Below are 13979 nucleotides of genomic sequence, written 5' to 3' on the forward strand. Positions count from 1 at the left end.
AATTGCTTTAGATTGTTTTTTATAAATACTATTCTGTGAGCTGTAGCAAATGTCCTCATAACCTATTAGCAACATTTGTTATCAAAACATCAGTTGCTCCCTTCACAAAGAATAATCCACATATAAGTATGTATATGTTCTTCCCTTTCCCTTGACTGTTTTAATCATCCTGAAGCAAGTCAATTTCTTCAGTCGAGGATGGTGAGGCACTGGAACAGGTTGCCCAGAGAAGCTGTGGATGCCCCATCCATGGAAGTGTTGAGGGCCAGGTTGGATGGGGCTTTGAGCAACCTGGTCTAGTGGAAGGTGTCTCTGCCCGTGGCAGAGGGGTTGGACCCAGATGATCTTTAAGGTCCCTTCCAACCCAAACCATTCTATGATTCTATGAAGTCTGGTAAAATACAGATAAACTCAGATGGCTAGTTCTGATGCCAAGGACCTGGACAAGCTTGAGAAGTGGGCCCATGTGAACCTCATGAGGTTCAACAAGGACAAGTGCAAGGTCCTGCACCTGGGTTGGGGCAACCCCTGGTATCAGTACAGGCTGGGGGATGAAGGGATTGAGAGCAGCCCTGTGGAGAAGGACTTGGGGGTGCTGGTGGATGAAAAGCTGATCATGAGCCAGCAATGTGCGCTCGCAGCCCAGAAGGCCAACCGTATCCTGGGCTGCATCAAAAGAAGTGTGGCCAGCAGGTTGAGGGAGGTGATTCTGCCCATTTGCTCCACTCAGGTGAGACCCCACCTGCAGTACTGCATCCAGCTCTGGGGTCCTCAGCACAGGAAAGACATGGACCTGTTACAGCAGGTCCAGAGGAGGGCCACAAAAATGATCAGAGGGATGGAGCACCTCTGCTGTGAGGAAAGGCTGAGAGAGTTGGAGTTCTTCAGCCTGGAGAAGAGAAGGCTGCAGGGAGACCTTATTGCAGCCTTTCAGTACTTAAAGAAGGCTTATAAGAACGATGTGGACAAACTTTTTAGCAGGACCTGTTGCAATAGGACAAGGGGTAATGGTTTTAAACTTACAAGAGGGTAGATTCAGACAAGATATAAGGAAGAAATTTTTCACAGTGAGGGTAGTGAAACACTGGAATGGGTTGCCCAGAGAGGTGGTAGATGCCCCATCCCTGGAAACGTTCAAGGTCAGGCTGGATGGGGCTCTGAGCAACCTGATCTAGTTGAAGATGTCCCTGCTCATTGCAGGGGGGTTGAACTAGATGGCCTTTAAGGGTCCCTTCCAACCCAGACTATTTTATGATTCTATAAAGTGAAGAAGATAACTGTCACAATGCAAGGGTTTAAAGCATTATTATTTGGGAAAAGTTTATTAGAAATAGATTAAAAACTATGTATGTATACCCAGATATTGGGACAAAGTGTTTTTGTCGGAAATAAAGAAAAACTATACTTTTTGTAGCAATTTTTTCCAAATGTTTGGTGAACCTTTTATGGTGAAATGTTTCTGTCCCCGGCCATTTGTTTACATTGTTCAGTATAGGCAAATGAGCCAAGCTAAATAATCACTTTAAAAGCTGTGAGGTAGGTATTGGTATTCTACACAGAGATTTGATGCTCTAAAATAGAGCTTTGCAGTAGCATTTTCCTAAATGTCTAGCAGGCTTTTTTCTATGCTGTGCTAAACTTCACTGTGTTCTTTATTCTCTCTTAACAGCAGCTTTGTTTATAAAATGCACTCTTAAAGGTAGCCAGCTGAAGAAAACTTTGTGCTAAGCATTTTCTTCCTCTTAGAATTTTTTTTAAAAATTAAAGTAACTCATTAACCTGCCCTTTTATCTTTTCCATTATGGCCTTTTAAATGCAGCCTGTGCTTTTCTAGATCCTTGGCTTATGTAATTTAACATATAGTTGCACAAAGGCAATATATTCAGGATGAAATTCTGCCAGAAAGAGGCAAACCCTAAAGGTGTTCACATTTTGGGTTGTGGGTTGGTTTTTTTTTTTTTAAATGGCACCTTCTTCCCAGCACAAGAGTGCACTTCATGTCCTAGCTTTACTGGATGAACATCAGTATAGTCATATATCTAAAATGGGAGCTGAGAAGCTGTCTTATATCCTCTGCATTAAAACTGTACGTAGCTCCATGGGTTGGGTGTTGGAAGCATTGGAGTTTTGTGGTTGGTTGTTGGTTTTTTTTGCTTACTGTGTATGTCACAGTGGCCTAAGTCGGTGATTTCTGGTGCTGGATGTAAGAGGGCTGGTCTAGGAGTGCTGTACTGCCGGGTGCCAGTGCTGTCTGCCATCGCAGAGCTGCCGTTTGGGTGTGACGTTGCCTGATCTGTGGAGGAGGAGGGGAGGATCTCTCACCACATGGACCTTGCCAGAGGATTCACAAAGTCTAAGTTACCCAGTTACTAAGCCTACAATAGCATTTTAAAGTATTTCCTGGACGTGATCCGCATGATATTTTAGCATTTAATATTTGCATAGAGATCTCTAGGCCAGTAATAAGTGATATAAATTGTTAAATTGTGGCACCAAAAATGTTTGCATATAGCCACTTTTTAACCTTAAAAAAAACAAACAAACAAACAAAACAACATAATGTTTGTTCAGGCATACTCATATGAATTGCAGAACCACCTAGAGAGTGTCTTGATTAGTTTACCAGGGTAGGATCCTTAAAAGGCATCTACTCAGAGTTCGGTCAAAATTACACACGAATGCCAAATGAGACTTGCTGCAGCTCTTACCCTGAGCCTGTGCGCAGCAGAATGGGCTTTGTCTCATGACTGAGCAGCTGAACTAATTGCCTGAGTCTTGTCTAGTGCTTGGTCATGGTTTCTGAGTTTTGAAGGAAGATGTGCAATCCTGGTGAGGGCAAGATTGAAAAGCAGTCATTAAATGGGTCTTGTGGTAGGAGTAGTGGTAGCCTTCCGACGCGCGCTACAGGAAACCTTCATCCATTTCTCTTGTCACCATTGCAAGAGCTTCCTCTTCCCGTATTCATGTGGTAAAGTTGGTTCAGAGTAATTATGTTCAGATTAGCGTCTGTCTTCATAATTTTGTGGTTGAGATAATTTCCCCCTGTCACCAATGTCACGTTAGGAGTGTTGCTTCAAAGTAGCTGGATACCCAACAGCAGATTACGAGTGACAGGCCATTGCAGAATTTACTGGGCCTTCTTTCTCTGCCTGCATTTTCTCACTTCCCTGCCTTATTGATAACGTGGAAACTTCCCCCATGACTCTTCTTAATGTAGTTGGTTAGCTTTATTTTACAGACAGTGCCACTGACACCAGAGGTTTGATTTTGTTGAGAGCGTGCGGTGTGATCGAGGTTTGGATTAGATAAGTAAACCTTCTGGGCTCAGTCTCAGGTTTTGCCAAAAGTAACCTTATTTTCCATGCCCAGAAATAACTGAAGCTGTGAAACAATGTTATAAGGTTGTAAAAGCTCATTATTTGTATGCCAAAAATCTAAGTTGGTCCAAATGTCTTCAGAAGGAAGATGATCAAGTGTAGTGTTACCCTTGCAAGTCTCTTCTTAAATAATATCATATAAGGTAACATTTTAATATTGCTCGCATTTAATTTGCAACTGTCGTGGTAGAACTGAAAGTGTAAATATTAATTAGCAGTTGGGTGATCTGTTAATCGGAAGTTCAAAGAAAAAGAAAGTTGCTGAAGACTTAAGCAGTTACTGTAACGCCCGTAAGCGACCAGGTATTCCTAACGTGTATTTGTGTCTCTGGCAGCTGCAGCAGCTGTGCGCTCTGATAGCACTCTGCTTTCCTCTGAGGCAGTAACCTCCAGAAGCAAACAGCACCCACAGGCTGTGTTCAGCTTGCCTCTGCATTGCATCTATTGTTTTACTGTTTGGGTGTTTTAGTTCTTGTGAGGGACGTAGACTCTCAGGTAGTAATTCTTGCATTTGTAGAAGATGACGTTTGTTGCGAGGATATTTATGCGAGAAGTTTCTGCTGCAGCTCTAAAAAGTCTGCTGCGGTTAGTTGAACTTGCTGTGCTTTGTAGGTCTTCCCTGGCGCTTCTCCTTCTGGCAGTGCTGCTGTTACATAACCCGGTGCTTTGGCATTTAATAAAGTTACATTTTAGCCTTATCCTTTGTAACTCGCTTACTTGTAGCTGCCTTAAGCAGGCTTCGTTTTTAAAATTGAAAAACTGCGTAAAGAAAAATTAACTTCTTGTAATTAAGGGGCAACTCCCCCCACTTAAACCAGTGCAACTGGCAGTGAGTTAGATCTGCTATTTAAATTGTCTTGTTCTGTTAGAGAATAAGCAAATTTTTTTCTCTTGAAATGGGCAGGGTGAGAGAATCTGCAAAAACCACCTCTTTTCCCTCCTCCTGACACACACCCCCTCTATTTTTATTTTTTTTTTCAATAAAAGTTTACTATCTTTTATTCCAAAGCCTTCAACTCTTGTTCTTTATCAGTGTTTGCACACAAAAACAGTTTGCTAACCCCCCGCTATCTTCCTTGTTTGCAGGTCTATAACCTAGAGGTCCTCAGACTCCCGCTACTCTTGTCTTGTGTTTCCAGCTCATGCCCGAAGTGTTTACCTTGATACTAAAGAAAGGAGTGAACAAGCTTAATCTGTTGCACGGGGACTAACTTCTCTCCAGTTTTCTTTTTCACACCTTGGATCTCCCTTTTGTGTTCCCCGTCTTGCGGAGACTTTTCCAGACTCTCAGTTCTCAAAGTATTCCACCTGGTGGCAAAATTAGGGAAATAGTTAATGGAAATGGTTTACGCAGGCATAGATCAAGTAGCGTAAGGACCTGTAATACAAGTCCTAATTTATTCCTGTTCCATATTTTATAGTAGAGAGAAATTAGAATATATCTGTGTGCCTTAAATAAGTTTCATGTTTCTGGTTTTTGCATTTATAGCAAAGTAGATTTGACCTTTAACACTTTATATTCCTATTCGCTAAAGATAAATACAATGTGATACCCTGGCAGTAGGAATGGAGGACTGTTTTAACAGTGAGAAGACAATACTGTGCATTTAGTACTTTGTTCTGTTTCATGAAAATTCTCACTTCTGTGTGTACCAGTTGAAGAGAAATTGGAACAGACTGTTGTACTTCCAAGTAAGGTAGGCGTCCAGATATCTCCTGGAATATTTGACTGCTTGTTTTAGAACAAATAAAAGCAGTGACTGTTAGGAGTCATCTGGAAAATGCTCCTCTATTTCAGGAGAAAGAAGTTGTTCATTGAATAGCAGTGGCTTTTCAGTCTTGTGGTAAGGGAATTGGATGGAATCAGTATTAAGGGGAGCTGACTTCTATAGTTCTTCCTTCCATTGATGAAAAATATGCTATTAGTCTGTCCTGAGGTCTACAACCTCTAGTCCTATATACTTTAAGACCGCTGAACCTCTTTATTTTAGAAATGGCAGGGCAGGAGGCTGCTTGTCTTTTTATACTGGCAAGTAATAAATACCTTAAAATGATAATGTATATGACTAGGAACTTTTTCTCTTGCACGCATTTGGGAAGCCCACTGAAAGACAGCGCCCAGTAGCTGAATGTCCCAGTGTTCTTTGAGTGTTCGGTAGTCATGTCAGCTGTCCCATTAAATTGATTTTGAACTTTGTTCTCTGGTTTGACCTTCAAACCTAGTGTTAAATATTATCCTGAATATGCTTTTATACTAAAAAGATGACATTTTTTGCAGATTCAAATTTTCCATTTTTATATCTGCTGTGTTCTGTCTGTATACAAGACCATTAAAACTGTTGAATTTACTTACCGTATATTGTTTCTTACAGGCTAATCACAGTATATAGAAGCATTACACTGTTACAGTATGATTTAAATATTTCTTTATTTTCTGTAGATCAATGTCAGAGTAACCACCATGGATGCAGAGTTGGAATTTGCTATCCAGCCCAACACAACAGGCAAGCAGCTCTTTGATCAGGTAACTTATGTGTGTGTCTGTGTATGTATGTGTACAAGCACATAAAGCTATTGTGGGTATTAAGGCATGGTTTGAGAAAGTGGAAGTGTTTTCGTGTATAGATTGTGGTTTTCCTTACATTATCTAAGGTGTGCTCTTGGTTAGTTTGAACTTCCTCATTACTTCTGATGGAATGTGTTAAATTCAAAGACAGCTCTGCATAAATAGGTTAACAGTGACGCTTCAGCTGAATCCTGTATATAGAACTGCTTTGAAATTAATGGTATTTTTTATGTCTAATCACATCATAGTTGCAACTATAATATAATTGTTAGACTTATGTGTATTAGAAATTTATATAGCTTTCATTACTTAACAATGAATGTAACAATAAAAGTTCATTAAGGAAAGCTAACATCTTTTTTATTTTCTCAAGAATGGAAGCTGTAGATACTTTTTCACTTTCTAAATGTTAGAAAGTAATGTCATCCTATGATCCGGTTTGAAATTTAAGTTTAAAAAAAAAAGCAAAACCAAACAACCGAAGTGGAAACATGAAAACGATGGCTTTAATGTGCTTAGGGATTGCAGACCCATCAGAACTACACATTCTCACTTGATAGTGTGTCTGTTGTACGCCAGTCAAAAGGGTTAAACAAATGATTTCTTAAAAAGATTTGTTCTCACGTTCATTTTGTGTGATGTTAGCCATCAGAATCTTGAAACAATTTTTTGGTCTAGGTTGTGGAGAGTTCTAGAAAATGTTAAGCTTGTCAATGTGTCGTTTCATTTTTCCTCAAGAAGCCAGTAAATACATTATTATCTAAATACAAGATGTATGCATTTAGTTAAAAATGCAGAAATATTCGAAGTAAGTCTTCAAAAACAGTTTAACTATATCAACAGTTATGTCTAGTAGAACTGTCGTTTCTGTCCACTCCACTATAGATGCTTAAAGTATGTAATGACAGGTATTAAGAGAAAGTAACATATTGAAAGAGTTCTTTAAGAACTCTTAAACTTTTAATTGACCTTTAAAAGTTGATTAAATGTCTTGATATATCAGTTGAAAGGAGAATGTTTATTGTTTTGTAACACTGAGCTTTTTCTTTTAGAGGAAAGAAATTTCACTTGCAATTTTTGTTTGAAATGACTGTCTGACTCTTAACACTTCTACCCCCCGCCCCTTTCTTTAACATCAGTAGCAGTATATCTTCAGCCTCTACATAGAATTAGGCTTCATGACTCTTACAAAGACTTCTTGAAGAAAGGGGCTGTCCTGCTTTTTGTCTAACCAACATCAAATGAAAAGTATGGTATTCTGTGGCACAGAAGCCTCAAGCTGTTACTTCTCTTTTGCCAACCTTTGCTATCTTCTGCCATGCAGTATTGGGTGGGGTGACGTTCTGCTGTGTAACGTCTTGTGCCCAGGTAATCAGGGTCATCCAAATTGGGGCATTCACAAACAGGGAACAAAGATACAGCTCTGAATTCTTCTTCATGGTCTCTTCAGCTTTGCTTCTTAATTCACTGTGTGGCTTTTGACATCTCACCAGCTCTTACAATCAACTTCTGGAAGTGTAAATTGAAAAACTGTTAGGTCAAGCAAAATCAACCAGCGTAGCTGTATGTGAGGAGAGAAGCATTTTCAGCCTGATCTTAAATTCATATACGAGTTCCACAGAGTAACATCAAGAGCTGAACTGTATTGCAAAACCAGCATGAACTTTTCAGACAGAGGTTATGCTGTTTCTCTATAGAAAGATAATTTAGTAGCACTGTGTTGTGGTTTAACCCGGGCAGCTAAGCACCACGCAGCTGCTTGCTCACTCCCCCTCCGGTGGGATGGGGGAGAGAATCGGAAGGGTAAAAGGGGAAGACTTGTGGGTTGAGATAAAGACAGTTTAATAGGTAAAGCAAAAGCTGTGCACGCAAGCAGAGCAAAACAAGGAATTCATTCACCACTTCCCATCGGCAGGCAGGTGTTCAGCCATCTTCAGGAAAGCAGGGCTCCATCACGCGTAACGGTTACTTGGGAAGACAAATCCCATCACTCTGAATGTCCCCCCCTTTCTTCTTCCCCCAGCTTTATATGCTGAGCCTGATGTCATATGGTATGGAATATCCCTTTGGTCAGTTGGGGTCAGCTGTCCCAGCTGTGTCCCCTCCCAGCTTCTTGTGCGCCCCCAGCCTGCTCGCTGGTAGGGTGGTGTGAGAAGCAGAAAAGGCCTTGACTCTGTAAGCACTGATTAGCAGTAACAAGAACACCTCTATTGTCAACCCTGTTTCCAGCACAAATCCAAAACATAGCCCTGTGTTAGTTACTATGAAGAAAATTATCCCAGCCAAAACCAGCTCAGCTGTTACTGAGACAATTGGTCTTCAAGGTTTATGCAGAAATGGTGGACATGACAGTAGACTTATTGGTTATTGCTTGCAGAAAATAACCTCTCCATGAATTTAGTTGTTGTCTGGTGCTTCTCTACATTTTTGGTGAACAACTTGTCCTTTTTTTCAGTCAGCGGTTCTTTTAAGCTTTTAATTGTTGTCTTCTGGAGTTGTTGATTTGTTTCCCATTCCCTGTGTGTGTTTTCATCATCTTCATCTGCTAGCAGACAAGAATTCAGCATTTGACATTTGTGGCTTTCTCTTTTCTCTGCCACTGGGAAACTCAGTATAGTTCTTATTTATTGCACAAACTCATTTTTTAAAAATTACTCCTATTTCAGAAGGTGTCTTAACATATTTATCATTAGTCCTTCTGTCTATCCTGTCAGTTGTCAGAATGGGCATGAGGGGATCTGTCCTCCTTTAGTCAACCAGTTTAGCACCTGTAACTTTCCTAGGAGAGGAAGAATCCTGTGGTGGGTATGTTTACATGCACTGGTAGTAATGGTGGGGGTTGTTTGGTTTTCAATAAGGTGTTAGCACTGAGCATTAGTACCTCTGGCTTACTGTAGTTGCCATTCAGAAAGAATGGGAGGGTTGTCTCCTTTATTTCAAGTTATACTCCACTGTCCTTTCCAGATGTCTCAGAAGCCTCCCTTACGATCTTTGGAAGCTGACTCAATGAAATCCTTGCTAGGTTGTCTTTATGTGTATGTTTTGATTTGCCAAAACATGTCTATTGCTCTGGTTGCTCTTCTTCGCCAAGGAGTTATTATTGCCTGTTAATAGTCAAGTTGAAGGATGTGATGGTGGATAAATCTGTTTTACAGATGCGATGAAGACTTGCCTGAAGCCACTTAATGAATCTTTTCAGCCAGAATTGAACTCCTGAGTTTCTCATTCTGTACTTATTTTTCATATCATGCTACTGCAGTGCATAAGCGCTTATATTATCTTGGTACAAAGTTTCAGAAAATGTTTTTCCTTTGAGCTGAGAGGCAGTGATAGACGATGCTCTTTCCTTATTTGCGGAGTCTAAAGTGAAACAGGTTAATGTGTAAGCTGTTTTTAGTGTTGATTTGCAAGCATGTGTAACTCTGCATTGCAGCAGACAAGTTGTCTGTATTTAAATAATGTGCAATGTGCATCTCAGTTGGAGGGCTGTAGTTAGCAGGTGAGAGCAAAATGTTTTGACGTGAGCATAAGCACTTGTCTCCTTATGCCTTATGGGCAGAGCTGTTGAGCATCTGCAGTTCTTACTGACTTTTGCAGCTCAGAGGGCTGATCAGGTACAAAGGCTCAACTTGAACAGCAGCAAAGAGCATTCTCAGAGTCATCTGATAAAGCCATAAGTAATTTGATTAGCATCATATAGGAGATCTGTGCCAAAAGAAGCAGCAGGTCTGAAATTTCTGTGTTGGGACACCAAATTTACTGTTACTCAGGACCATACTAGTAACATAAACTTGTTCTTAACGTTTCTTATGTTCTAAAGTAAATGATGTAGGAATTCTAGAGAAAACAACTGCTTGCTAAAGGAATCAGGTTGGATCCATTAACGTTGTCCATTCTGTGCTTTGGAGCTTGAAGGTGAAAGGGCAGAGGAGGAAAAAAGGTGCACTTGAATGATTGTTAAGTAATAATGCAAATATGCAAGGCATCAGAAGTAAGTTTGCACAGCTGTCTTGTGACGTTTTCTAATTTTCAAAATCTTAATTTTGCAACCCGATAGTACTACTTTAAAATGGAGGAGGATCTATGTGTAAAATTCTATTTACTTCACATGCATCTGAATGCTTCCATAAAACAGTCTTCAGTAAACCAGCTTGCCAGCATGGTCCAACCTGAGAACATACGTAAGTACTGCCATACTGGATCTTTTGGAGCCAGAGTTTATAGTTATTGAATAATCTTTGCTGGACCTTTCTGATTAATTGCTTATTGAATCCATGTGTACTTTTACTATGCAAAAGACTTGTAAGGTAGTTTCAAAGTTTCATTATACTCTGTGTAGTAAAAGTGCTTCTTTGTTTGCTTTGAACCTGCCATCTAATGATTTCTGTTGATTCTCTTAATTCTTACGTTATGAGAAATAATGAATAATCATTCTCTATTTTCCTTCTATCTGCCATGCAAGTTTTATAGACCTATAACATATTTTTTCTTTCCTCGTTTCTCTGTCAGTAGCCTTAGTTCTCATCTTAGCTATGCAGAAAATGTTACATGTCACTGATCATTCTTTTCAATGTTTCTGAAACATTTCCAGTGCTGCAGCATCCTTTTTTAAGTTGATATGACCAGTCCAGATGTAGTATTAGAGACTTGGGAATACCATAGACATGTGTAGTAATATAACAGCTTTGTTGCTTTTTTCCTTTACAACGAGAACTTTGTTTGCCTAATTAAAATTGTTGTCTTTTATGTACAGTATTTTGTTTTTATTAAATATCATCTTTTACTGAGGTTCATCTTCCTTTTTACTGTTCATTCACAGATCTTTATGGAAGGTTTTCTACAGCAGATTTTGTCACATGAGTTTCATCCTTTTTTGCAGATCACATATGAAGTCCTGGGGGACTTCCCAGTGATTACACTACAAGTCTGTTGTGAAAACAGTTCGTTTATTTTTTTCTTTCTTTTTAACTAGTATATTCGTAAAAAGACCTTCCCTCTATTCAAGGACAGTTTTGTTTCTTTAGTAGCCTTTGGTGGGAGACCTGATCAGAAATCTTACAGGAAATCCACGTGTGGTTTATCAGCTAGATCATCCTTATCCCTTTTATCATTAACTCTTAGAAGATCTCAAAATTATTTGAAGGAGGTGATTCATCCTCATTACCTCATACTTGTCAACAAGTATTATTCTTTATTATAGTTTCACCAGTTGTCTTCTGTTGAAGTGGATGTACTTGTCTGTAGGTCTGCAGATCAATTCCCAGATGTGCTTTCAAATATCAGGGTCCTGTTTGCTACCTTGTATTCTTCAGATGCTGAGTTTTACGTATGCGGTAGTAAGCTGCGCACTCCAGTTGGTGGTTTGGCAACATGGTGTTTGAGTTTATTTAGAACTCTGGGGTGAATGCTTCCCTGAACCTGATGTTTTGCTACTATTTTAAATTTTTTTTTCTTTTAAAATTTGATTACATTTCAGTTTGAGATGGTTTCTGTAGCTTAATTACCACTAAAAAAATCCTTTTGTAGTGACCACTGATGATTATGGATAATTTATCTTTAGGTGGTGAAAACTGTTGGTCTTCGAGAAGTCTGGTTTTTTGGGCTACAGTACGTGGACAGTAAAGGCTACTCAACTTGGCTGAAGCTAAATAAAAAGGTAACAATTCCTTAATATTTAGTCAAGTGTACAGTTTGAAATATACTTCTATAAGGCTTGCTGCTTTGTTGTTGTAGGTGAGATATAGCTGGCTTCAAATTTAGTTGAAAAGTTGTTTTTCATTTGCTTTAAATGACAAAACACAGTGTTAAGTTTGGTTAGTTATAAAAGAATATGCAAAGCTGCATCAACATTTAATGTGAGAAGGAGATACCGTTTTCTGTATTTCCAGTACCATGGTGATGCATGCATTAGGAAAACTTAAATTCATACGATTGTCCTGTTGTCATGTAGCAAAATATAATAGAATAAATGTTTTACAGTTGGGGGGGTGTCTGTGAAGTATTTGAGCTTCAGGAATTTGCATGTATACAGCTCTCCTTAAGCAAGGCACCAATCATAGGATCCTGAACTTCTGTTTAGGTATCTCATAGGTAGATTGTAGGATAATTTTTGTTTTGTTTTTCCCCAACAGCACTGAGCACCTTCTGTTTCCCAGCTATTGGGAACCAGGTCATTTTACTTTTAAATTCTATTTATGAATTCGGATGGTCACTTTTTATTTTAATATTGGCTGTCAGGTTATTAATGGCACTCTTAAAGAGATTTTTTTTTTTTTTTTTTTTTTTAGTTTAACTTAATCAAGAATACCTCTTTTATCTGAATTGACATCTGAAATGTTGAATATAGTACTTACGCTGCCTTACGTACATAATTAAATGGTTGCATTATATTACAGTTTTTGATACTTCCTACAAGTCAAGCACACAGATGCATCATTTCATGCGTAGTGAAGAAGTTCTAGAGGGACTACTAGTGCACATAAAATTAAATGCGTAAAAAAGTGCTTGAGGAATTGGGATGTATGAGATTTATTTTATTATGAATGTACCTTTTAACAATCACTGTATTATTTAATGTTAAAATTAGTTTAATTTTGAATGTTTTTGCTTTAGTCATAATCAGTGCTGAAAGCTGAGCCCAAATGAAATGGAAAATTCTACATAAAAATGAGTTTTTGTTGAAATTTGAAGTAGACACTTACTTAAAGCTTAAGAGGACCACATCTGGTCTCTTAACAGAAATCATGATTATAAGGCTTATCCATTCTAGAAAAGTAATGTGATTAATGGAATTATGGTTTTTGCACAGGAACAAAGCACATGTATTTAGTTCAATGGTTCAAAGACTCTTAAAAGAATCCAACTTTACACTTACATTGAAGAAATGTGCTGTGGTTCTTGCTAAAGAAACCTCGTTAGACCCTAATTTGTTACTTCCTGCAATTCATCCTTGAATGTAGTTTTGATTTCTTTTAACAGGTAATACAACTTCTTCTTTTCAAGGTCTTGTGATAAATACAAATTCACACAAGCCTACAAAAAAACCTCTTAAACAGCCTTTGAGTAGTATTTCAAGACTGTCTGACTTATCCAAATTGGTGTACTTGATTCAGTGCCATGTGAACCGCTAGTGAGTTCCACAGTAGGCTTGTCAGGAAGCACTGGATTTCAGTGTTAGAGGAGCTAAGAGAGTTCATTACTACTGAGTTAATTATATTTAATATACCATCTGGTGCTCTTTTTTAATTTTTTTTCTTTGTTCCTCCCCCTCAGGTAACACAGCAAGATGTAAGGAAAGAAAATCCTTTGCAGTTTAAGTTCAGGGCCAAGTTTTTTCCAGAGGATGTATCTGAAGAATTAATTCAGGAAATAACTCAGAGACTTTTCTTCCTGCAAGTCAAAGAAGCGATCTTAAATGATGAAATATATTGCCCACCAGAAACTGCCGTTCTTCTGGCTTCTTATGCTGTCCAGTCCAAGTATGGAGATTACAGTAAGGAGATACATAAACTAGGCTACCTAGCCAATGACAGACTTCTCCCTCAGCGGTGAGTGAGACCATTTTTGCATCATCTGCTGCATATAAACTTGATTACAGCATATTTTTTATAATTAAAATATTTAAGTGATAATGTGCATTTAATGGTAGCTTTCTTAAGAGTGCATGTTTTGCTAGTAAAATTTAGAGATCCCAATTTAGACTCTAAATAACAAAGCAGCATCACAACCATGGGTTTCTTGATACCTGTTTCCTGTCCCGTCCACAACCATCTGCACAGATTTAGTTGAATAAATTTCCAAAGTACTCCAAAATGATCTAATGTTCCTGGAGGCTTGCTTCTGCTAAATTAGGATACTCCAATATAGAAGTTACTAAGATCCATTTGATACTCACTCCTTTTCTTCAGTTCTTGATGTTTTTGTATGCTTAAATGATGATAATTTCCTGAAAATAATTAAAGTGTATTACAAATAAAATATATTGCAGATAACTGCTAGCCTGGACAGAAAATTTAGAAGCTAAATTGTTGCCATTG

At 38.6% G+C, this 13979-nt stretch overlaps 1 protein-coding gene across 1 annotated transcript in view; it reads left to right on the top strand.

Moving 5' to 3' along the window:
* RDX (radixin) overlaps window positions 1-13979 on the top strand; it is a 42148-nt gene that overhangs the window by 13101 nt on the left and 15068 nt on the right. The window contains exons 3-5 of the mRNA XM_087756142.1: window positions 5818-5901; window positions 11504-11599; window positions 13216-13490. Coding sequence (XP_087612268.1) covers window positions 5818-5901; window positions 11504-11599; window positions 13216-13490 — 455 coding nt within the window. The remainder of the gene's footprint in view (window positions 1-5817; window positions 5902-11503; window positions 11600-13215; window positions 13491-13979) is intronic.

Source organism: Nipponia nippon, unplaced genomic scaffold (genome assembly GCF_047370975.1).
Source record: "Nipponia nippon isolate SJK-2023a ecotype South Korea unplaced genomic scaffold, ASM4737097v1 scaffold_2, whole genome shotgun sequence".
Taxonomy (NCBI): domain Eukaryota; kingdom Metazoa; phylum Chordata; class Aves; order Pelecaniformes; family Threskiornithidae; genus Nipponia; species Nipponia nippon.